General features: G+C 40.5%; 1 protein-coding gene across 3 annotated transcripts in view; it reads right to left on the reverse strand.

Moving 5' to 3' along the window:
- The window catches only part of LOC149941135 (multiple PDZ domain protein-like), a 322,502-nt gene that overhangs the window by 190,539 nt on the left and 106,507 nt on the right, over positions 1–25,456 (reverse strand). For all 3 annotated transcript variants that reach the window (XM_090176997.1, XM_090176996.1, XM_090176998.1), the window contains exon 9: positions 2,357–2,588. In XM_090176997.1, the coding sequence (XP_090033123.1) occupies positions 2,357–2,588 (232 nt within the window). The remainder of the gene's footprint in view (positions 1–2,356; positions 2,589–25,456) is intronic.

Here is a 25,456-nt window from a genome sequence, read left to right on the forward strand (position 1 = left end):
CAATTCGTTCAAGACCCAACATTTTTAGAACGTACACCGAGGGGTCGGACATTCATTAAAAAACGTACGGGATTTGCAAATCCAGTGGATTTTTTGGATTTTTCACTGGATTTTGTGGATTTGTGAAAAATCCAGGATATTTAAAAAATCCAAAATTATTTGAGGAATTTTTCGTGGATTTTCGATTTTTCTGTGGATTTGTGGAATTTTCTCCTGCATTTTGTGGATTTGTAGATTTATTCTATGGATTTTGTGGATTTGTGGATTTTTCCAAGTATTTTGTGGATTTGTTAACAAATACAAAATCTTTTCCGGATTTTTCACGGATTTTGGATTTTTCTGTGGATTTTTCGCTGAGCGTACGGGATTTTTCTGAATGTCCGACCCCTTGACGTACACGTAGTTTACTCTCGGTCAGGAAAATAACAAGAGACTAAAACCAAATTTAAATTCTGCCTATGCAACCACGGATCTTTTTCCTATTTCCCTCATATTAACTCAAGAAATTTATTCAAAAATGTAAAAGTTACCTTTAAAAAGTGTTTTTATAATGCTTGTTTAAATCATGTTTCAAACATTTGTTTAAAAACTTCTAGCTCTGTTCAAACACAACAATATTTATTTAAATAAATTTAAATAAAAACTTATTTTTCAGATATTACAGACTAACCGAATCCATCGTTATTGTTTAGATAACAACTGAATGGCATTCAAAGTCGCTGGATGACTTGGGCCTAAGGTGGTGCCTAGCATTATTATTATCTTTTTTCTCTGCAGGGTGGCCACAGAATTTTCAGATTCAAATTCCCTGTTTTACCTAACCATTTTTAAGAGATTTTCCCGGACTTTTTAAGGCCAAAATTTTTATTTATACTTTATAAATGTAAATTAACTTATATTTCGGTTAAAAAGTTACTGCAATGTTGAAAAAATTCGCCGAACTATCCAGGAAATAAATGATAATCATAGAATTTGTCATAGATCTAGAGTAAAATTACCTTCAAAAAGTGTCAAGATAAAATTAAATTCCATGAATTTTTACAAATTCTTAAAATTACCTGACTTTTTCCAAATTCTTAAAATTCCCTGACTTTTTCCAAATTCTTCAAATTCCCTGACTTTTTCCAAATTCTTAAAAATCCGACTTTTTCCAAATTCTTAAAATTCCCTGACTTTTTACAAATTCTTAAAATTCCTTTTTACAAACTCTTAAAATTCCCCGACTTTTTCCAAATTCATAAAATTCCCTGACGTGTGGCAACCCTGTTCTGTATAATTTAATTGATCAAACGGTACGAAGCTTTGTTTTATTTTTCTTCGATCCCGAGATATCCCCCAAATATCACGCTAAGAAAAGCAATTAGACGACGCGATTATAGGCTAGTTGAAGGCAAACAAGCCGAGAGGGACCGCGCTATCGGTGCCCGCGGTCATACTTTGTCGTGTCGACCGAGAGCTCCCTCTCAGCCATCAACAGCGCGGCGAAAACTAACCTACAAACTGGGGAGAACGTTTATTTACTCGGTACCGTAGTGGCCCCGCGAAGAGAGAGGCATAATAGTTAGCGGGCAATCACGGATCGACCACATAGTTTTGAAAGGAGCGTCCGGAACCAAACCGAGTTCGGAGAGAGAGAGAGAGAAACAAGACTTGTTTGTTTAGACTTCAAAGAGGCGAGGCGCTTGGAAGAGGAGAGAGAGAGAGAGAGAGAGATGGAAAGAGCCACTATCCACTTTTCCATTTCCTTCCTCAAACAGTTCGACTGGAAGTAATAAGTCCCATCCATCCAGTTTATTTACCCTCAACAACCGGATGGTCTGAGTTATGGCCGCTTAAATAACGATTACGTTTGGTCCGGCAGATAGGCGGCCGACACCCCGGCCTTCTCGCTAAAAGCGACGTCAATCGAAGAGACTTTGCTTTATATTAAGTTAAGGAGATGGCCGGTTGGGGATCCTACGACATTAACGCGCTTAATTTGCTAAATCTCATTTATTCCCTATAATAGGAGAGTCCCCTTAGCGGGCATTTTAATGGAACTCTATCGAAAGGGTACAGTCTCAGTCCTTGGACGGTAAACGGTGGTTGTCGTTTAAGATTTAAGCGTCGTTGCTCAAACAATAGTGGGAAAGAGGAGATAAGAGAGCGTTTCGACGGAAATGATCGGACATGTACCACCACTGTATTATCGCACTCCGCGCCCCTACCCTCCACCTGATAATAATTTCACCCCAATTTAATTAAAATGACCCGCCCTCTTGCCACCGGACCCTTGGCTATTTATGGTATATACAAATAGGTAAAAACATCGAATAAAAACTGAACAACGACAAAAAAGAAGGGAATGAAGGCTTACCTTTCTCGCACACGTATCCGGCGATGGTGATTCCGAGTCCCTGTTGATCTTTGACAAGTTCTACTTCGAATGTTTCCATTTCCGGGAGCTCGTCGGCTCCTTCTTTGAGGGTTTCGGACTCCTCGGGCGCTCTGACCAGAACTTTGCCCTTGCGTAACAGGGAATCGTCCAGACCAGCCGGAGATACGCCACCCAATTCCGCTTGCTGGTATTGACTCTGGTATTGTTGTACCTGTTACGTCGTCGAGGGGAGACGCAAAACGAAACGAAATTAAAATGACAGTTACGTAGCCGCGTTAGCTTAACTAATTATAAGAATTAGCGAAGGGGAAGGGTTAGTTTGGAATAAATTCGCCCGACAACAACGCCAGACAAGGTTCCCAATTAACGTGGTCATAAATTTCGGCGCGTCTCCTCCCAGGCAGACGCTCGCGTTTCTGTTTCGCCTTAAAACGAAATCTTACTACGAAGCCCGATAATTAAATTTACCCGGACAATGAACGTGCCCAAATTCGGAAATATATACGCATCCGCGACAAAGTTTCGCCGAGTTTGGCCCTATTTCGAGCCGACATCTGCTTTACACGATCTTCAACGGATTTTGACATCCCAGAAAAAAAAACACCGGAAAAAAGAGAAATATGCCTACGAATTTAATTTCCTTAAATTCAAAGGAATTCAATTTACAAAAATAAGCAATATGCCTATTTATAAAGATACATTTTCAAATAAAAAAAAAAGTTCGCTATCCAATCACGCCACACACCAACACAGAATTGAAATATCCAAGTGCAAAAAAGGAATGGAAAGTGAAACAAAGTAACGAAAACTGAAAAAATAATATAAAATGAAACGGTCGAGAGTTTCGGGGAAATGTCGAGGAGAAACAAAAGATCAAAGCGAATGAGGATGTCGAGACTAGACTGGACGAGGGAGATCGGAGAGTCGCTTTCGAACGTGTCGGATGACCCCGTGTGAAGGAATGGTCACTCACGGGAGCGCGAGAAGACGGCGAGGAAGGCCGGTGGTGAGTCCTCCAGCGAGGCGACGACGCAACCAGCGACACCTGCTGGAGCGAATAAGCGGGTCTCGGGAGCTGGTGGGGAGGGGGGCGGCTCTTTCCCCCCTCCCCGTTGGCCCGACGATAAACTACCAGCACCACGGGCTGCCCGGAGCCCAAAACTGAGGACGATCGGCCACCGTTGGAACACTTCAGCGGAAGAATTCGCCCTATCGAGACGTCCAGCGACTCGTTCCTGGCAACGGCACCACCGACGACGACCTTCTTCTTCTTCCGACGCTCGACCACGACCAAGTCGGCCGTAGTGCCGCGAGATCCTTCGATGACGACCAACGTTACTTTATCGGCGGACAACACTTCAGCTGGCTCTCCGCTTTATCGCTTCCAGGCGGCGGACGAAACGGCTTTAAGCGTCCCGTTCCGCTCGAAAATGAACGGCCGCGGAGAATTTAATACCGCGGTTGCATAACGACTATTTCCGTGATGGACGAACGCGAAAGAAAGCTCGCTTAGAAAACGCGACTATCTCGGTGTCCAGACGTCGCACGTGTGCGCGCGTTCCAAGAAGGCCACCTCCGCCGTTAAACGGGAACCACGTTCTCTCTCTCTCGCTCCGTGACGGTTTGCCGATCGACGTATTCGGCCCCTTTAGCTCGCTTGGCTGCAGTGCGAAAACGATTTCCGAGAGAGCGCGGTATTGCTCCTTCTGCCTCTCTCCGGCTCTGGCTGCGGCTCTGAACAGTAGCGCTCGCTGCGAGGCGCTCGTGCCTTTCCCCCGTAAAGGCGACTGGCGCGCAACAGTCGTCGCGGAAGCCGGAATAAAGATATCGAACTATGAGAAATGGGGGAGGATTACCGACGTGGGACCTAATCTATATTAATGCGCCGGGTTTAAAGGGAACGGTAACCCCCTCCACCCCCCCCCCCTCCGGCGATCAGAGAGCTCGGAATTTTTATTACCGAACGCCAAATATCAGCGGACATTACGGTCCAAGGCGGAACCGTCCGATTCCCTCGCTAACCAAAATATCCGGTAAATACGGTTCTTTTAGTTCCAACGTACGGGTCAGCTCTACGAAGGATAACTTGACGGACAATAAAGCTTCGGTTACCGGTACGGAGAGCAAATCGCATCTTTTTATTTTATATTGAGGTGGAGAAACCCTCCTTAAAAGAAAAAACGTGGATATAATTACGGTTGACGTAGTGATAGAAAACTCTGTAGGTTTTGATATTCGGCGGTGGGAGGCCTCGGTTGGGAAAAATCAATGAAAACGAGAGTACAAGAGGTTTAGCGTTAGTTAATACTCCGTAACTGATATGTTTTAAGAGTTGTTATAGTGACGTGATCAACGACGTAGGCGTTTGCCTCCTGCCGAAATGGCCATATGGGCGGAACAATGTCTCCAAATGGATTATGGATAGGGCGCATTCTATCGGAGCGAGTGCAACAATAGCCACGTTCACACTAGACACTTTGGAAACGTTTTAAAACGGTTTCAAAAGATAAAATCAAAATTTTCGGTGTCAATTAAAAGGCATATGGTAAATACATTCGACACTAAATTTTACAATTTGATCTTTCGAAACCGTTTTAAAACGTTTCTAGTGTGAACGCGGCTATAATGAGAGACGGCGAAAAACTGCCGTTCGATAATAATAATAATTTTTGTCGAGTTTATCTAATTCGAATAATGCGTATCACTCGAAGCCCCGAAGGGAACTCCGAACGTATCAAAGGTTTCTTAACTAGCCAGCCCCCCCACCAAATCCCCGATGCTTGCCGCTTTTCTACAAAACTCAAACATTGAATTAATAAAGAAGCCTCCTTCTCGAATGCGCCTAATAAATATTAACAAAGTTCTGTTGGAATATTTCCTAATTTATAAGGAGAGGATATTTTCAATTATTAATTCGCGTTCCCCCGCCTGCCGGTCCGCTTTTCCTGGAATCACGACGAGCGAGGGGGGAGGGATGGGGGATGGAACTCCGAGGCGTATAATGAGAAGTCGAATGAAAGCGAGGATAATTGTACAGGGTATTCGATAGCGTAACGACCGAACAGACGAAGCTCGCGGTATTCGCTTATTACTCGAGCGTATGACGAGGATGGTATAACCGCAGCCATTGAGTTGGGAATATTAATCTAGAGGTCCAATCGAAACGTCGGATTTCAGTATTTCGCGAAACCAGTTTTTAAAAATAAGAATACTGTCGTCTGCTCCCATCGGCGTCCCAAATGACGAGAAAACGTTATCATTCTACCCGTGGCGCCGTCTATCTCTCAATGATTCGTTCAAATAAGACGCGTTTTCAAGCAAAAAGATTTTTTTCTTCAAAATAATGGATGGCGCCACGGGTCATATGATAACGTTTGCTCGTCATTTTAGAGCAGACGGCACATTCGTATTTTTCAAAAACTTGTTTCGCGGGGAGCAGATTTGATTGGATCTCTAGATTAATATTCCCAACTCAATGACCGCAGCACCTTGTACGAGATAATCCAATTTTAGATATGATTATTTTAGGTTGAATGAGTGCTTAAATAACTAATGAATTTAGACAATTCGAGCAATGGCCTTCGTAAGACCGTGATAGACGTAGTCTTATCCCTCGATATACGCTGTTTTCTCTCTGTTTTCCAGCTCGACGCCAATGAGAAACTGCGCTCCGGGAAGTTACGATTCCCCGAAGAGAGCCGACCAACTTTGGGATCCTTAAAAAATAGTTTCAGCTACATCATTTTCTCCTTTTACGACCCGAACGAAACTAAAGGGCGCCACCCGAGAAAGAAACGTGATTCGAGTTATTTCCCAAAACACCTATTTTCCCAACTGACGACGGAGTAAGTCCGAAGAACAACGACGCGAAAAAATTTCAAGTTTCTTTCGAATGGATCTTCGGCCTTCGGGATGGTTCGAAGTTAATTATACGAAGACAAAGCGAAGGTGGCACGCAAAAACAAAGAGCCGAAAGGTAAAAGAAAAGTCATTTGCGTAAGAAAGAGAATTAAAGCGATTAGTTCCGTTCCCTAATTAAACCTTTCCGAAATTTCGCCGTCCCACTCAATTTCGACCATTTCTCTCGCTCTATCTCGGAGAAGACGTCGCTAAGTCGGTGAAATTCGTATCCAACTTCAACGAAAATAGTTGATCAAATTTTCCCCAAAATTGAGCAGATACCAATTCATTGAAAATTAGAATCGAATGTAACCCCTTTCCGATTTGATTGGTTACAGACTTGACGGGTCTTGATTGCCGTTGGATCCGAGGGGCAGGTCACTTACATTTTGGGTGCGTCTTAATCATAGTAAAATGATTAAATCAGGGTAATCGTGATTAAATCCGGGTAATCAAGATTAGAAAATCTAATCATGATTTAAACGAGATTTAATCATTCTAATCATGATCTAATCTTTTTAATCAGGATTTAATCATTTAAACGAGATTTAATCATTCTAATCATGATCTAATCTTTTAATTAGATTTAATCATTTTAATTAGATTTTATCATTTTAAACAGATTATCATTTTAATCAGATTAAATCATTTAATCATGATTAAATCAGATTTAAACATTCTAATCATGATTAAATCAGATTTAAACATTCTAATCATGATTAAATCAGATTTAAACATTCTAATCATGATTAAACGTGATTTAATCAACTTAATCGTGATTAAATTGAATTTAATCAAAATAATCACGATTAAATCGGATTTAATCTTTTGAGGGGTGCGTCGTTAATCAAGGAAGTGACCTGCCCCTCGGTTGGATCCTAATTTGATTTCTGGATAGAGTCATTTTCGTAAGGGAAGGACTCTTAAGGATCCAATTACGATGTACGAAATGCAACCTTATTCCGATTTGATCCAAATTATTAGATTCAACCGGAATTGGATTCAAACTTGATGATCCAAATTTGGTTATTGAACCCAGTCATTTCCGCGATGGAAACACTCTCGCGGATAAAGTTGACAATATAGTTTGTCAACGAGTCCTACAGGCCATCAAGAACAACACGGTTCGCCACTTAAACAACACCGTGAATGGATACAACTACCAGAAGACATTTCTGTCGAAGGCCGGTAGAAGATATAGCTTATAGATTTAGGTGAGAGGAGGTACTCGATAAAGCTCTCTGACTTATGGGTTCACGGGCGGCGGCGCGAGAAAGGGGTCGACCCATTAAGGTCTCCATTCCTAAAAGCCAATATCGGAAGTCGGGCGACCGTGGCACGAGTTATAAAAGTTGAGTTGGAAGCCTATTGCAGGGTGACCACGGAAAAACCCCAAAACATTTATAGGCAGGGTTGCCACAAAATTTTCATATTCAAATTCCCTGACTATTCCCTGTTTTCCCTCACCATTTTAAGAGATTTTCCCTGACTTATTAAGGCCAAAATTTTTCTATTATATTTTACTTTTATCAGAAGTTAATAAATTTAGATGGACTTATATTTCAGTAAAAAGGTTATTGCAATGTTGAAAAAATTAGCCAAACATTCAAGGAAATAAATGATAGTCGTGGAATTTGTCATAGATCTAGAGTTAAATTACCTTCAAAAAGTGCCAAGATAAAATTGAATTCCCTGACTTTTCCCTGAATTTTTACCAATTCTTAAAATTCCCTGACATTTCCCTGACTTTTTAGGCCCATTTTTAAATTCCCTGACGTTTCCCTGATTTCCCTGTTTTCCCTGACGTGTGGAAACCCTGATAGGAATATAGGAAATTCAACAGTCTATTTATAGGAGAATATAGGAGTATTATCTTTGATTATTATTATTATTATTATTATTATTATTATTATATAGGAAAATTTGAATAAATAAAATTTAAATTTGCGATAATATAAAAGAAACTTCTTTTAAGCAGACGACGATATTCTTAATTCCGTTCAGCGCAGTTCTTTGGAGAAGCAGTTTACATTTTATCAAAGGGATTTAGTACATTGAGCGCCATCTGTATTACGAAAAGCGAACTAGGCACGCGGGAAATTCGTAAAAACCGCGCGAAATACAAATAATATCGAATTATAGGAAAATATAGGAAGAATGGTCACCCTGCTATTGGAAGGACAAACATTGGAAAGCCGAGACAATGGTCCCAATAAATAGCTAAATGCCCAATCGCGTTTCTTTCTCATTGGTAGAAAATACCTTCCCTATTAGAAGAACTTTCCGAATTTCAGGTAGTCATAGGAACGGCACACTCGTCGCGGACGTGACCAGCCCGTTCTCTTTGAGTGGCTCTATCGCTTTAAAAGGCGTTCTGATTAAACGGCGCGATTAATGTTTTTAACGACGGAGCGAGCACCGGCCGAGAATGGCTAATCCCGTCGCTCGCCACCGAATTAAGAGACTAAACGCCGCAAATGGGCGCATTTGCAGTCAGTGACTCTAAGGCGAAACTACCACATTGCTATAGGCATAAAATACCAACCATTTCGAGTTTTCAATAGCGAGCGTTAAGAGAAAGTCAAACCAGTAAAAGGGTCGAGAGGTAGCCCGGGCTAATATTCCCGTCCAACATTCGTTTCCGGGACCTTATATAAAGACACTCGGTACTCGGGAAAGCAAAAACAAACACCCAAACCCTTCTAAGTAGAGGCCAAATATACACCTAACTTCGATTTTCCCTCATTTAAATTTCTAATGGCAGCGACTCTAGTACCCTCTTTAAAATAAGGTAAAGGTTTCGGAGTCCCTTTATATTACATCCGTGGATTCCTTGATGTTTTCGGGGGAGACCCGCGCATTAAGATTCGTAAAATATTCAAAGGAATCTCCATCTACTCGAAACTTCTCTAGCACGCCGAGAACAAAATAGCTTCGTAAATATTTCTTTCCCACGTAAAAGGTTTTCCGTATATAGGGCCATTCTCCGGAAGAGATCACCCCGTCGTCCGCTACAGCTGACAAGATTCTACGCCGGTGGTACTCGATGGTCTCCGTCCTCGTAGTAATAAAAAACCTCGAGTCGCTGGGAATTGGCTACCGAGGGTCTCTCCTTTCGAAACATCCAATTACAAGGAGTCCAATTCATTCCGCGGGCCAGGCTATAGAAGGGAGAGTCTGGAATGTAGCATCCGTTCGGGTATCGGACAATAAAAATATCCTATTGAGGACATTGAAACTGAGGTACAAACTACGAGCTATCTAGGAAGAAAGAGAGCAAAAGCGTACTGCGCGGAGGAAAAAACTTGAGGAATCTCACTTTCAGAAGCTAAAAAAAGTTCCAGAGAGCGCGTTTTCGGGAATGACAATAATTTTTTAACTGGCGAGACGCGAAATCGAGTAAGAAGTAACGAAAACGAAGGCGAATAGCGTTTCTTATCCTAGAAGAACAGTTACAATTTGGACGTCCGCTACCGCCGCACTCTCTTTTAATATTTGTCCAAAGGATCCGAAGCGGGAAATTCCTCCTCTGTTTGTCTTTTTGGAGTTCGAGTCGAGAATATATCGCGGCCAAAGCGAGAAATCCGGAAGAAGCGCGACGGAGCGAAGGATTTTACTGTTGATTCTCCGATTTATCTTTATTGCATTCTTTAAAAAGTCCGTTTTACTCGAATTTCCGAGCCGGCCGGCTCCGAAAGAGATAGACTCGAGCCGAAAGAGAAATGGTCGAAATAGAGCGCGGTGTGGATGCGGCTCTCGGGGGAGAACGATATTTTATCGCGATTTAAAACGCTTCAAACAAGCAAAAAGGAGAAGACGAAGTGGAATTCTTTTTGGAGAAACGGTTCTCTCTTTATTTTGGGATTTCTTAATGTCGACCGTGTGTGCCCAACTCGCTTTCAAATCGCGTGCTGCAGTTTCGGATTTAACCGTCTTCTTCCACTCCCATCGAAGGTTTCGCGGACTAACACCCTTTTTACAAAATACACTTTTGGGAGCCCGGATTTTGAACCGAAACTTCCACTCCGCGGCACTCGATCCAAATACTTACGTACTTTGGACCAAGTAAAAAAGTAACGAAAAAATCTTACAAACGTTGTTGTTTAAACGTATTTACAGTTAAAGGGGAACGGCCAAGCTTTAAATTTGGGAATTATGAAACCTTGAACCATTGCAAGGTCATTTAAAAGTTACCTCGAGAAGTCAAATTATTCCTATATGTCAAGAGCAGTCAACATCTGTTCCGATGCAAATACCCTGTCTTTAGAAATGAACATGATCAAAGCTATAGCGGCAGATAGAGAGCTCCCCTCATCCCTCCTAAATAGAGGTTTCAGTAGAATAATTCACCGTGATAAAATTATCCGCAATACCCAACTTAAATTAATTACTAAAAAACCTAAATATGTGGTTCTTCCGTTCTCTAACCCCACTAGCCACTTACTGGGCAACATTTTTAGCAACAATAACGTGAAACCGGTTTTTAAACCAACCAATAAAATTAGTAACTGTTTAAATTCCCTCAAAGACAAAACTCCGTTATTAGATAAGTTTGGTGTGTATGAACTAGAGTGCTCTTGCGGAAAAAGTTATATAGGCCAGTGTAAACGAAATTTTTACAAAAGATTCAACGAACATATAAACGATGTTAAAAATAAAAAAACGTATTGTTCAGCCCTAGCGGCACACATTTCTGACAACCCTAAACATACAATTCTCTTCAACAAACCTAAACACCTAGCCTTCTTAGAAAACGAATTCAAACTTAATATTATAGAATCACTTGAAATCATTAAAAAACTAAATGTAAATAACTGTCTTAATCGAGATAACGGCCCAGGAAGTTTTGTTGCTGAACTTTGGTCCGACGATGGTAGCGCCTCCACTTTGACACGTGACTAGCCGCACTTCCTTCACCTTGCTGCGAATTTGTAAAAATCAGACCTGATGATGCCTCCGTATGCGATGGCGAAACTAGTCGTTCGCTCTTTGTAGCGTTAAAATTTTTAAAATTTTATTAAAAGTTTTTACTGTGTAACTAAAGTAGTTTTACTCTCTTTTTTATCCTAAATTAAAAATTAATTTAAAGTTAGATAGCCATATAGCCCGTTAAAAACTAAAATTTATGGCGAAAACCGTGTCAAAAAATATTGAGTGGTTATTTTTTAATAAAATAAAGAAATTTCGGGAAATCGAAAGGCGCGCGTCCGCCGCGACACCTGGTGAGAAGTCGGTGAGACAGAAAAACAACGTAAAAGCGCGCGTTGCTGAAGACGCGAAAAATATGTTTCGCACGCGCGGCGCGTTCCAGTTATAGGAGACCTAAGCCTAAATTGCGCGATTTAAAAGTTATTATAGTTCGCAAATCGCTCATACGGGGTTAGGGGCGCTGGCGGCAGCCCCTAAGATGGCGGCGAAAACTCAAACCCAAACACCTGGCGTTATTTTTCGTTTCAACTTTTTGGGCCAAAAGCTATTTTTTTCAAGACAAAAAAAAAGGTACGTGTTAGTGTATTGAACTTCTTGTTAATATTTTGATACGGAAATAAGGCCATATTTGGAAAAGCTTGGTCGTTCCCCTTTAAGCGGAGTACGATTTAAAGCCCGTACGCGTTTTCTCATTTTAGAAACGCTTCGAAAATAAATTTGCGTAATGCAATTTTCCGTGACGCCGAAAATGGCGATGTTTAGGTAAATGGGTGAAAATTGGAAATCAAATTGAGTGACGCGTGTTTGAAGGCGGCAGTCTTACATTGAGTAGGAAATTGGTGGGAACCGCGCTACATGGGCGCCCATAATTACGGAATTGAATTCAACAAGCGTCTTAATACGTTCGTAGTGGGAAAGCGTGTACCGAATACGCTGGACGCCCGTCCGTCCGCCCGTATCAGGTAATTAGGTTTCAGCCAGTATCGAAATTTAATTAGTCATCTCTCCTCCATCCTACGAGCCTCTGAGCCCGCTGCAATACGGCCTCTTCTTGAAGCGTCCACGCCGGCACATCGTAAACGCGGGAAGATGATTTATTAAGTTTAAAGCTCGTATATCTTAAATTAAGGTTCGGCTAATATGACTTTTGACCTAGAGTCCTTTATTCGGCATCGGCTCTAACAGCGAGCCTTCCAAGATTTAGCCGCCTTCAGTAACTGCCTGTAAGGTTGTGATGAAGCGGGGAATCGTAAAGCGCCGATATCGGAGACCTACGGCTAAAAATAGCTCGTAACTGTCGCGAATGGTCCACTAAAAACCCGTCAAAGTAGCTGAACCGAACTTTATAAAATGATCGGGATATAAACTCTATTCTTGAACGAAGTGTCGCTTATGGTATTTTAATTTTAAACGTGGATATAGAATAATGGTATGAAAGTAAAAGCATTATTCTTCGCATTCTGCCAGGACGAACCCAAATTCAATCAAATAAGGCGGAGAGAGAGTTCCTAATTAAAAATTCCTCGAACGGATACAAGAAACGGAAGAGCGGGGCTGATCCGCCTAGAATTCAAGTATATAAAGATGGGTCCTTCTTTATCCCAAGCCCGCGGCCGTTTCCTCGAATATAGTCGATATGTCATTTCTCATTTCCGTTTGAATCGCCTTTATCGCGGAGCTTCCGGTCGGATCAACCAATCAAAAACAACCTATCGATATAAGAGGCGCGGCTTCCAATTTTATTTTATAGGAAATTATAGGAGTAATTTTTAGGTAATTGTGGGAAATTATAGGAGTAATTTTTAGGTAATTGTGGGAAATTATAGGAGTAATTTTTAGGTAATTGTGGGAAATTATAGGAATATTCAACGAATTTAAAAGAAATTATAGGAATATTCAACGAATTTAAAAGAAATTATAGGAATGTTCAACGAATTTAAAAGAAATTATAGGAATGTTCAAAGAATTTAAAAGAAAATATCTAGGAATATTCAACAAAATTAAAAGAAATTATAGGAATGTTCAACGAATTTAAAGGAAATTATAGGAATGTTCAACGAATTTTAAAGGAAATTAAAGGATTGTTCAACTAATTTAAAAGAAATTATAGGAATTTTCAACGAATTTTACAGGAAATTAAAGGAATGTTCAACGAATTTAAAGGAAATTATAGGAATGTTCAACGAAAGGAAATTATAGGAATGTTCAACAAATTTAAAGGAAATTATAGGAATGTTCAACGAAAGGAAATTATAGGAATGTTCAACGAAAGGAAATTATAGGAATGTTCAACGAAAGGAAATTATAGGAATGTTCAACGAAAGGAAATTATAGGAATGTTCAACTAATTTAAAGTAAATTATAGGAATAATTGTAGTAAAGATAAAAATAACAAATGCTTTTAAAGGATCTTTGGTTAGATAGTAATATTACATTTAATACGAAAATATCACACACTTCGTTTCATTTCAAAACACCAGCCGTAAAAGCTAATGAAAATAAATGTTTTAGTAAAAGGCTGGCTGAGGTCCTTCTATCGAACTTTAAAACTATATTGAGAAAATCGAAATATATTTTCCGTTCAATTTCAACGACAACATCCCGGACATCAATAGTCCCATTTAACGGCGGAAATAACCGGATAAACAACTCTAACATAAATATAAATCGGACAAGTAAGCCTCAGGAATCGAGTAATTACTCCCGAAAACCTTAGAAGCTATAAGTGGCAAACGAGATTAAATTTGATTTTACGGGGATGGAGAGAGAGGCAATCCAAAAGTCTCAAACGCTTTAATCAGGTTACCTACACGCGGATTCACGAGTCTTAACCAACCAAAGAGAGAGAGAGAGAGCGAGAGAGAGAACTTTTAAGATCTATAGAGAACGGACTAGTGCCCGTGGCGAGTTCTAATCCAAAGATCCATCCGTAAGGAAACCGGAAGAGCTTTAAGCGAGATGCTGGCGGTAGTCGTAACACGTTCAACGGCAGATCCCCTCGCGAGACTCAATGACAACTAAGTCGTAACCCAATTAGAAGGCACTTTCACCTTCTCCGCTTTCCCTGTTGCCGCCAATGCATTTTGTCGCGTAAAAAAAAGCCTTATCATTCGATGCATTATTCCAAAAAGAAATGGGCCGGAGTTCTCGCGGGGAATAGACAAGAGTTAAATTGAGGCACGTTTTCTCGGACTTTTTCGAACGTAAAAGGGCCGTGGTTGGGAAAACAACGGAAAAGCACGCGTCGCGGATGACGCGGCCGTTAGAAGCGAAACCTCTTCGCTACATCAACGACGGGAGTATCACCTCCGGGTCATTTTTTACACCGTTTTTCGTGTACAAATTAGTTTACTTTGGGATGAGAAAAAGTGAGTGTGGCTACATTCGAGAATGGATAGAGATCCATTAGCCAAAGAGCCGCCGCGAAGAATCTAAAAAAGGAAGGGAAGGCGCGCTTTCAATTAAGGCGCTATTCCTAATGAAATTATAGGCGAAATGACAATTAAACGACTCTTAAGATAAGTTTAATGGCCCCTCGAGACCCGGACGAGCAACAACTTTCCGCAATTTCACGTTTCCTTCCGTTTAAAAAGAGTTTCTTTTTAACAAATTAAAAGGAAAAAATATAACTTGTTTAAAAAAATCTTCCCAAAACATTTTAAGAACTACAAGCAACTACGTTTATGCTCTCTTTAAAAAAACGCGTATGTACTTTCATATCTTTTAAGGTTCTAAGCATTCTAACATTAGAAGATGCTAAGAGGTATCAAATAAAGATCAAGAAATCGGGTAAAAGAGTAAATCTTGTCTGATTTTATACTTAAATTACACGCGTTTTAATGGTGGCTCTATATAGTTCTTAGCTTTAGTGTTTTGAAACCGAAACCAAATAAAAATTAATTATCCCCCCCTCCCGAAACTTTTTTGGGCGCGGCCATAGCTGCCGGGGAAAACGTAACGAAGAGGCAATATCCAGCGAAAGCGGTTGAAAAGTCCGACATTTTGACGTGTTAAAAGCAAACACGTGCAACTCGGAAAAGAGTCTTATTAAAAATCTCATTACCGGCGGCGCTGAAGACGCGTGACCTCGCTAAAAGGATAGCGAGCCATCCCCGACAGCCGCCATTCTCTACGTCCACGCGACCTCTTCTCCATTCGAGAAAACGCCATACAAATTGGGGCAGAGCCTGGCTCCTACACGCGTGGCGACCTCCGCAAATCGAGCGAATAGAAAACGTCGCGTTCATTTCCCAGCGGCCGCAAAGCGAACAAATTTACGTTTACGAACTAATTTAAGTTGTTATAGGAGACATCAACAACTTTTTTTCAACTTAAGACGCGAGAGAAGGTACCCCCCGCAAGATTAAATTTCAACCGAAAGCTTTTAAGACCTCCAAATCCCAAACCACTTAATTTCCCGTTATTTTTACACTCGCTAAATAAAATCAGGTGTCAAATTCGCATTCCCTCGGGTTACGAAGGTATTCTTTTAAAATTTTACACAAAGCAGCTTATTAAGGATGGACATGCCACCTTAAACGGACAAAATTGGGGAAATCCGATATGTCAGGATAATCCTTCCATACGAGTCAAACCGGGGATAAAAGCCTATACGTTAATCCGAACGTCGGTGGGCGAAAGCGGCGAAGAATACATTTCACGGCGAGTCCGGGGGGGGGGGCGTCCTTTTGAAAGGCCGGCTGAATATTGATGAAGAGCCAAAGGAAACGGCGAGTTTCAAAGCGGAGCGTCGACGTCAGGAGCAACGACAGGAGAGAACACGCGAAGCTGTCAGGAGAAGAGTAGCGCCCCTTTGACGAAAGTAAACGGCGCGGATGCGATTAGACGCGAGAGGCTCGAGAGCGGAGGGGATCAGCGAGGCTGCCTAAAAGAGGAAAAAAACGGACAGGGGCGACGAGACGCTTGGCACATATGGACTACGGTTCGTTGGCTTCTCGAGAGAGATAAATTGCGAAAACTTTTATTATTCAACGTGCCAAACCTCACCGCGCTAGCACTCGGTTGGCTACGGAAATTTACATCGCTCGAGTCCAATAAAAATATATTTTCGCCAGAAGGATCCTGAATTTCTACCGCGAAAGTGTAAATTTTGTTCTATTCTTTTGTTTGGAAATTGTGTATTGAAATTAGGCGTTTATAAAATACTGCGTTAAATTTCACGGTTGCAATTACTCTTTTGAAAAAATAACCGACGTAGAAAAAATTCTTAAGATATATCTCGAAATGAAATCAACGTTAAATCTTAATAAATCAACTAGCGTTCTATCGTCGGCTTATTCGAACATCAAAGGACCAAATATGTAAATGCATTCAATCTTCCCACTCTCAAAATAAAACATTTTCAAATTTAAATTATTTTTTTTTCTTCTAAGCAGAAGAATAATTAAATTTCCAGCGATAAAATATCTAATTCGGATAAAGAAACTATTTAGGACGGGGAAGGGTAAGAAAAGAGCTGTACGAGGACTCGATTATTTCGTCCTTTCGTCCTCCTCGTCTCCCCCGAGCGAGCCTTCAAAAAGAAAACCCCCCTTTGGAATTTGGAGAGTTTTTGCGCCATTTATTTCACAGGGCAAACGAAATTTCGTCTGGAAAATTAATAATTCAGGCTTTTTATTTCATTTTCCCGGCTAGTATATTTTTGAAAGAAAAATGGATTAGAGCATTTTTCCCTCCATTCCTACGTTTCCGCATAAAAAAAAGAGAGTGGACGTCCGTAAGGCGTCGCCACCTAAGTTACAGGACGTCCGCAGCGCGAGACACAGACCTTTCGCTCTTTCTTCAACGCCCGTATGGCATTGAATAAATTCAATTTCCTCTTTTCCAATTTTGAGTCTGAAAAACCTCTACTCCGCGGGGGAAATTCGCCCTTCTACGCCGCGACGTTGGAGGGGGGGGGGGGGGGGAAGGCTATTACCAACTTCGGTACATCCGCTAGAGCCTATAAACCCACGAACGTAAAAACAAACTTATGACGGTAAAAAATTCAATCAACGGAACGTTTTCCTACTAAAATATGCTAAATTTTACCGGCGGGCGCTACTATTTCAATATTTTAAAACGGAATTTCGACAACCGCCGATGTTTGTTACGTATTTGGAGAGCCCCTGGTTGATAACTCGACCCTGAACCAGTGGCGTAGCCAGAAATCCTTCGAGGGAGAGGTTTAAACTATGTAAAATAACTAAGGGGGTCGAGAAGGGGGTTAAATTTGAGTACAGCAAATGTTATACCCAAGGGGGAAGGGGTTGACGCGGAAACCCCCTCCTAGTCAACGCCACTGCCCTGAACATCCAAGATCAACGGTACCTTTCAACCGTGTACCTCCGAGGCTATCCGGTTCAAATCGCTGCGCAGATTGATAATAGCCGAGTGTCTCTTTTAGTACAAATAGTGATTATCTAGAAATAATCTAGCGCCAAAGATTGTATTCGTAGAATCCGTACACTGCCTGGAAGGACGTCGCTGTGCCTAGCCTCCCACTGCCTGGAGCCCTGGACAGTGACGCTATACAATCCGTACACTGTCAGCCGCACGGCCTGGAAGGCCGTCGCTGTGCCTAGCCTCACCGACGCTTCGTTTCAAAGAACCAACAATTCGACAAATTGAACAATCACAATTTACAGTTGGTAAATTTTCACGACTGCGAAGGCGGCGATAAAGGGCGAGATGGCTTGGTACACCTTCGTAGAAAGGGAAGCTCGCGGTAAATTTTCATACCTGGGTCGACTCGGGCTAGGCGCCCACTGGCTCTCCGTTTTGTATCAGTCCGGAAAAGGCTTATGAAAGGTAAGAAGACTGAGACGTTACGAAGAGCAGTGAGCGCCTGGCCTCATTCGCGTGTTTTCGGATCGACCCGTCAACAGAGTGTACCGATACCTACGGGCCAAAGGTCATCCGACTGCGTGGATTAAGAGATGTGATGTCTTGGACCGCTCCTATGGGTATGAAAACTCTCGAAAATAGGCGAAGACGGCGGCCGATTAGACCAATCCCGCGAAAAAAAGCAGGACCGGAAAACTCCAACGTGAAGTGGCGACCAGAGCTCGATAAGCACTCGAGTTTCGCTTTATACAGGATAGCAGAAAGGATGAAGTCCGGGTCGAGGCTCGCTATCACAACGACAGGCCCAGCCACATCGTTCCCAACCGCCGCGAGGTTCTCGGACATCTTCGGCGAAAATACGGAATTCCCACTCTGTCGGTGGTTGGTCTCGTCGTTGAATATCCGAGATTCGAAACCATTCGTAAATAATATATTTACGCGAACGAACTGGACAAGTCGGACGATTGCGTGGCGTATCTTTGGTGCTAAGGATCGGGGAGTGCGGAATGGCAAGATTTGGACGTGACGAATCGAATTCTGGGGCGTTAGGGACAATTAAAGGGGAACGGTCAAGCTTTAACCAGTTAGATAACCCTATAGCCCATTAAAAACTAAAATTTATGGCGAAAACCGCATCCAAAAATATTGAGTGGTTAATTTTTAATTAAATAAAGAAATTTCGGGAAATCGAAAAGCGCGGGTCCGCCGCGACACCAGGGGGCCTATTCTGTAAATATTCGAAATCCAATTTTCGATCGAAAACTAGATTTCGAACTTCGAGATCTCGACGAATGGTATTCGGTAAAGATTTCGAATAAGCATAAATCAATGCAAATTGTCGAAGTCGATCTCGACATGGTATAGGGCATCGAGATCTAACACCCATTCGACGCGACACATAGTGGGAAACCGGTGAGACACTCCCGGCTCAATTAAAATTGATAAAAAAAAAGCCCGCGCTGCTGTAGATGCGAAAGATTTTAGTTTTTTTTTAATTTGCACACGCGGCGCGTTCCAGTTATACGAGACTAAGCCTAAATTGCGCGATTTTAAAAGTTACGCTAGTTCGCAAATCGCTCATACGGGGTTACTGGCGCTGGTGGCAGCCCCTAAGATGGCGGCGAAAATTCAAACCCAAACACCTGGCGTTATTTTGCGATTCAACTTTTTGGGCCAAAAGCTATTTTTTCAAGACAAAAAAGGTACGTGTTAGTATATTGAACGTCTTGTTAATATTTTGATACGGAAATAAGGCCATATTTGGAAAAGCTTGGCCGTTCCCCTTTAAGAATTAAAAAGTTTTCTAGTTAATGCCAAAATTAAAACTTTATTCCCTCTTGCAAATGCATTCCTATTTTGAGATGTACATATTGTAATTAACTTTAATATTAGTCCTATCCATCCTTTTGTTTTATTTTATTTTTCTATATTTCTATAATTTTGTTTTTTCCAAACTTATTCTGTTATAAAATGTATATACATTTTTTTTACAAAGAGTAAATAAATATTCATTCATTCACTGCTCTGACGAAGAGTTCTTCGCGAGATGTTTAGCACTAAATTCCGATGAAGGCGATTTGGACTATGAAATGGTGTTGTTAATTTTCCGGAAAAAAAAAAATAAAAAAATGAAACATAAATTACTTTTTAAGGGTTTTTAATGTTTTTAACTTTTTATCGATATAAAATGTCTAATATCAGTAAGCATACTACAAAACATTAATAGTGTTACATTGTTAATCAGTTTAAACTAATCTAGAGGTTTAGTTTTACTTTCAGATTCGAAAATGCCACTTTATTCAAATTTGCAAACAATATTGGACTAATCATGGAATGAAAACTTTTTTTCTTTTTTTTCGGAAAAATACGGAAAAACTTGGGGAAATCTGGGTCTCCGTAAACAGCCTTCTGCCGCGCTTTACAATTAATTTTCGATAATTGCGGAAATAGTTTCTGTATATACATAGTTTGCATCCCTACGTCATCAATGACGCAGTTCCAAGTATAAATATATGCACCAAGAATAAATATGTCATTTGATTTGAGCAAGAATGAACCATACAAAACCGCCATTTTGCTGGTGTAGATTTCTTAATAAAACGCGAGGGTAACGCGGCCTTCTCGTTTAAATGTGGCTCTTACGTCACAGTCTCTTACTTTTACAAGTCTACAGTCGACAGCGGATTATAGGTTTTTTCTAGCGCGCGTGCAAATCGCTCGTGCCAAAAATATACTAATTAAGCTGGGTCTTGTGACGTAAGAGCAACATTTTAACAAGTTGGGCAAAAAGCCACTTTTTATTTTATAAAATCAACTTGTTAAAATTTTTTCGAGTAGTTCAATTAGAAAGGCCCATAACGATATTAATTTAAAAAAATTAAAGCATTAATCTAATTTTCGTACGTTTTGTCGCTTCGAGGAGATTACCAACAAAATGGCTAACTAGTAAGTAGCTACGCGCGAAATGGATTGAAGGTTTCCATGGAAACCATAGGCCCCTCCCTTCAGTGCAATCTATGTATAGTTTGCATTTGTGTATACCATTCCCATTTCGTGGCTGTCATTTGAATATACTTTTATTTGGTACGTGTGAGTGTACCCCCTGATTTAAAAGGGGCAGCCCATCTATCTGGAAGGTTAATAAATAATTCATTGATTCATGAACACTTTTACAGCGTGGCCACAATATTCTCCTATTCCATTTCGTCCCCCTGTTTTAAGTTATTTTCGTATAAGTTATTTTCCTTTATTTTTTAAGGCCAAAATTAGACAGTTTTGAACTTTTACATTTATCAGAAGTTAATAAATTTAATCAACATATAATTTCAGTACCAAAGTTATTACAACGTTAAAAAACCTTTCAATGATGCAAATAATAACAGCGGAATTCGCCCTAGATCTAGGGTAAAATTACCTTAAACAGTGTCAAGATTAAACTGAATTCCCTGACTTTTCCCTGAGTTCTTAAAATTTCCTGACCTTTCCTTGAATTCCTAAAATTTCCTGACCTTTCCCTGAATTCTTATAATTTCCTTACCTTTCCCTGAATTCTTAAAAATTCCTTACCTTTCCCTGAATTCTTAAAAATTCCTTACCTTTCCCTAAATTCTTAAAATTTCCTGACCTTTCCCTAAATTCTTAAAATTTCCTGACCTTTCCCTAAATTCTTAAAATTTCCTGACCTTTCCCGGAATTCTTAAAATTTCCTGACCTTTCCCGGAATTCTTAAAATTTCCTGACCTTTCCCGGAATTCTTAAAATTTCCTGACCTTTCCCTGACTTTTTAGGTCCATTTTTAAATTCCCTGACTTTTCCCTGTTTTATCTGTCGTGTGGCAACCCTGTATTATTCACCTACTTCGAACGGTGGGGAAATCAGTTATTCGCGTTAATTTCCGAGCTCCGCGAAGTCGCAAATGTTAGAAAAGGAACGAAAACAAATGAGGGGAATATTTAATAACCAGCTCAATCCATTAAGTCTCGTTATTACTAACAATCTCTTTTAGCAAATACGAAGTTTCGCTAAAGCATATCGGCGTCTGCATTTTTAATGATCTCGAAAAAGCGAAAGATAACGAAACGAAGGGGGGTTCTTTGGGGAACGAGAGGGGCCCGAAGCAGAGAACACCCTCGTGTGCATCCCCCCCAGCCCGAGTGGGCGACGGCGGCGAGCAATAAATAAGGGCGTTTCGGGTCTCTTCGTTGCCAATGTCAAGCCCTTCGCTGTTATCAAGCTGGAGTCGCGGGTTTCATAAAGGGCAGGGCCTATGGCCGAAACGGTAACCTCTTTTCTAATGACGGAAAAGCACGCAGGCCCTGCCTTTTCATTCTGACATAAAAGGAGGGGGGGGCAGAAGCTAATCCGCTGGGTGAAACTCCGAGACGTATTCGAGTCTACGATTAGTCGCCAAAGCTATACGTACGGGAGTTTCGATGGACGTACTATTTTTAGTCCCGTATTTAGAATCGTAGGCTTATAGGCGGTCGAGAGTCTCGCCTTGGCTATAAAATATGAGTGAAAACGTCAGTGGCCCAAAGGCGAAGCGGAAAAGGGAAGAGAGGGGGCGGGAAAACACGAAATTCGAGCCATTTTTACGACCTTCGGATCTTGACTTTCATAACCGAGGCTTAACTTTCGTACCAGCGAGTGTATCAGGATATAAAATGGAATATATTTATTCCCTCCAGTATGAAAAACACACGCGACAATGGTTATTACGCGCTATACTATTACCCGTATTTATAGTCTAAGGAAGTAAGTAGATTTTACCCCCTTACCCGCCTTCGGTTCGACTGTCTTTTAAACTTGATCCGATAGACTAATATTTTCTTTACAAGCTCGGGGCTACAGTTTTTCTAGTCACGTGACGAGGCCATATTAATTCTGACATCCCCCCTCTTCTTTCCATCATTTGCCCTCCGTTGAATACTTCATTTCTCCCCCCTCCCTTCTATGTCATTGTACGTGCCGTTGTCAGGGATTGTCATAGCAACGGGGCATGTAAACAGAGCTACATTCAATCTAAGAAGCCAGCGGGGAAAAATGTTGTAGAACGAGAACGAAAGTACGTTATAAGAAGCCTAATAAATGATCGGCCAGCTTTTTCAAAACAAGAGTCCGTGATATCAGTGTCATAGTAAGTTTAACGATAGGGTTACTTTACTTTTTAAATAATTTATCATTTCTTTGATGCCAAAAAAAACCCATTAAGTAGCGAGAAACGTGTATTTCTACAGCTATTTTGAAGCTAATTTTAAAGGAATAATGTAAATCTTAAAAAATTTATACTTTTTAACGGAAATAATAATAATAATTCACTAACTTAAGTTAATTTTATTTGTACATTTCGACAAAGCTAGAAATTAGTTATTAATTGGAGAATAATCTTAAACTCCAGAAAATAAATTATTCAAGACCGAATGCCCTGTCGGAATATTATTAAATAAATGAATCAAACATTATATACAATAGAATGTTTAAAAAAACATAAATGAAAACATAATAAGTTATAAACACCGATATCTAAATTTATTCTAAAACTTTTTAACTCAAAATACTTAAAAAATAAAATTATTGTATTGATAATAACTAATAAAATAATTATAAAAAGCTATCCTTAAACGGAATATAACCTGTAAAGCAATCTTTATGGAAAACCCCTTCAATTTTTCAAATTTCCCTGAACAGTGGCGCCAAACATTTCTAAACTAAAGCCAAAGGCAAGAGCGGACAGAGCTGCAAACGTTGGTGTTCCACACCAAATACCTGAGGTTATATTCCCTTTAATATGTAAATTTACAAGATATTTCTTACGTAGAGGCACTGCTTTATTTATGTAATATCTAAGTCTATTTATTTAATGTATAGTTATCTAAAAGATAATGTAAAAATAAAAAAATAAATGTTTCCTAAATAAAAGATTGCTAGATCCAACTCCGTTCGCGAATTCCCACATGGCATTAGCGCAAAGAATATAAAGCCCCAGGAATGGAAGGTGTAGCTCCGTCTAGTGGAACTTTTGCGCCTCTCGTTTTTAAAGAGAGACCGGGTTGCGGTAGCCGTTTCCGGTTACTCTGATTTGCTTTGCCGGAAGTTTCTAGCGCAGCCAAAACACGCGGCCAATAATATCAATCCTTCCATTCCTGGGGCTTTATATTCTTTGACTAGCCCTTATTAAATGTGAAAGTAACTTTCAGACATGTAAATCCTGAATGTTTAAGATATTGAAAAGAGAGAGGACGGAGAGTGGAAAGAGCTGTCTCGTATTACGCGGAAAGCAAATCAGCTCAATCTGAGCCGATGTTGCCACACGCGTAAACACGCTTCTCGTCTGACAAAATCTGCCCCTCTCCGGGCGCGTCTCTTTCAAAAGGCAAAAGGTGCGGAGGATGAGGACGCGGGGATGCAGAGAGAGTCGAAGGAGGCCGTATCCGGGCTAGAAGAAGCGACGGCTTCGCGGAAATTTTGATAGGCAGTATCTACGTTATATAGGAACTCGAGAATTTCTCTAAAGGCGGAGGGCGTAAGAAGAGTGGATCGCCTTGGTTATCCGATCGTAACAAACTGCGCCATTTCGGAGCCTTCAAACGGGAGTGTAAGGTTAAGGTTTCGAAACTATTAATACGTTGTCCGAGCTTATCGTAGCCGAGCGACGGATAAAATTTTCGTCTGGCGGTTAGTGTTACATTATTGTAAAGTCCGCGACAAAGGGGTCAGTCAGAGCGTGTTCTCGAGAACCTTCAAATATTTACACGATTCCAATTCCAGTTTCTTGTCAGAGCTAAATGCTAGGGGGCGCCACGTGTTCTCTACTCTCTAGAATTTACATACTGGACGCATCCCGCGGAAAATCTACGATATTTAAACAAGATGTGTGTGTGTGTGTGTAAATAGCCAACTTCTCGAATTAGCTATGCTAATTCTCAACTGCTAAGTTTCGAGGGAAACTCTATAAATCCAATTCCAAAAATATTCAACCATTATAACAGGGTTCGTACAAAATTTCCGGAATTAAATTCCCTGAAATTTCCAGGTTTTCCCTGACCAAATTGCCAAATTTTCCCTAACCATTTTTGTTGAATAAATGAATGGTTTGAGGTAAAGATCTTGATAAATATTTTCTTACAAACATTTATTTGTTTGATTTTTTGGGGTCATTTTAAAATTCCCTTACTTTATAGGACCATTTTAAAATTCCCTTACTTTTTAGGACCATTTTAAAATTCCCTTACTTTTTAGGACCATTTTAAAATTCCCTTACTTTTTAGGACCATTTTAAAATTCCCTTACTTTTTAGGACCATTTTAAAATTCCTGAACTTTTCCCTGACCTTTTGGAAATCTTTTAAAATTCCTTGACTTTTCCCTGACCTTTTGGAAACCTATTAAAATTCCCTGACTTTTCTCTGACCTTTTGGAAACCTTTTAAAATTCCCTGACTTTTCTCTGACCTTTTGGAAACCTTTTAAAATTCCCTGACTTTTCCCTGACCTTTTGTAAACATTTTCAAATTCCCTGACTTTTCCAGGTCGTGTACGAACCCGGTATAAAAACGTTTTAAATCGGTAATTCATCGTCCTTATTCATCCCAATATTAAGGTTGTACCACCTAACATTAGAATCCAAACAACACAGTATTTATTCCTTCCCCGGTTCGTGCCGGGGTTAAATTAGACCACACACCAGCTACCCCAAAAAGGACATGTATCGCTGGTAGTAATTAATTTTTTTTATCACTCGAATGTGATGCGGCATTTTTAAAAGCACGCCATCTCACGGCCAGGAGAAGCAGTTTTAAATCAACTGTCGGCTCTATCATTGACACCTGTATTATGAAAAGGCCCCTGTTATTTGAGATGGCCATGAATCTATCCGATTCTTCAAAAAACGCGACTGGATAGCGTGG

This window comes from Leiobunum rupestre, chromosome 6 (assembly GCF_980474605.1).
Source record: "Leiobunum rupestre chromosome 6, qqLeiRupe1.1.hap1, whole genome shotgun sequence".
Lineage (NCBI taxonomy): Eukaryota > Metazoa > Arthropoda > Arachnida > Opiliones > Sclerosomatidae > Leiobunum > Leiobunum rupestre.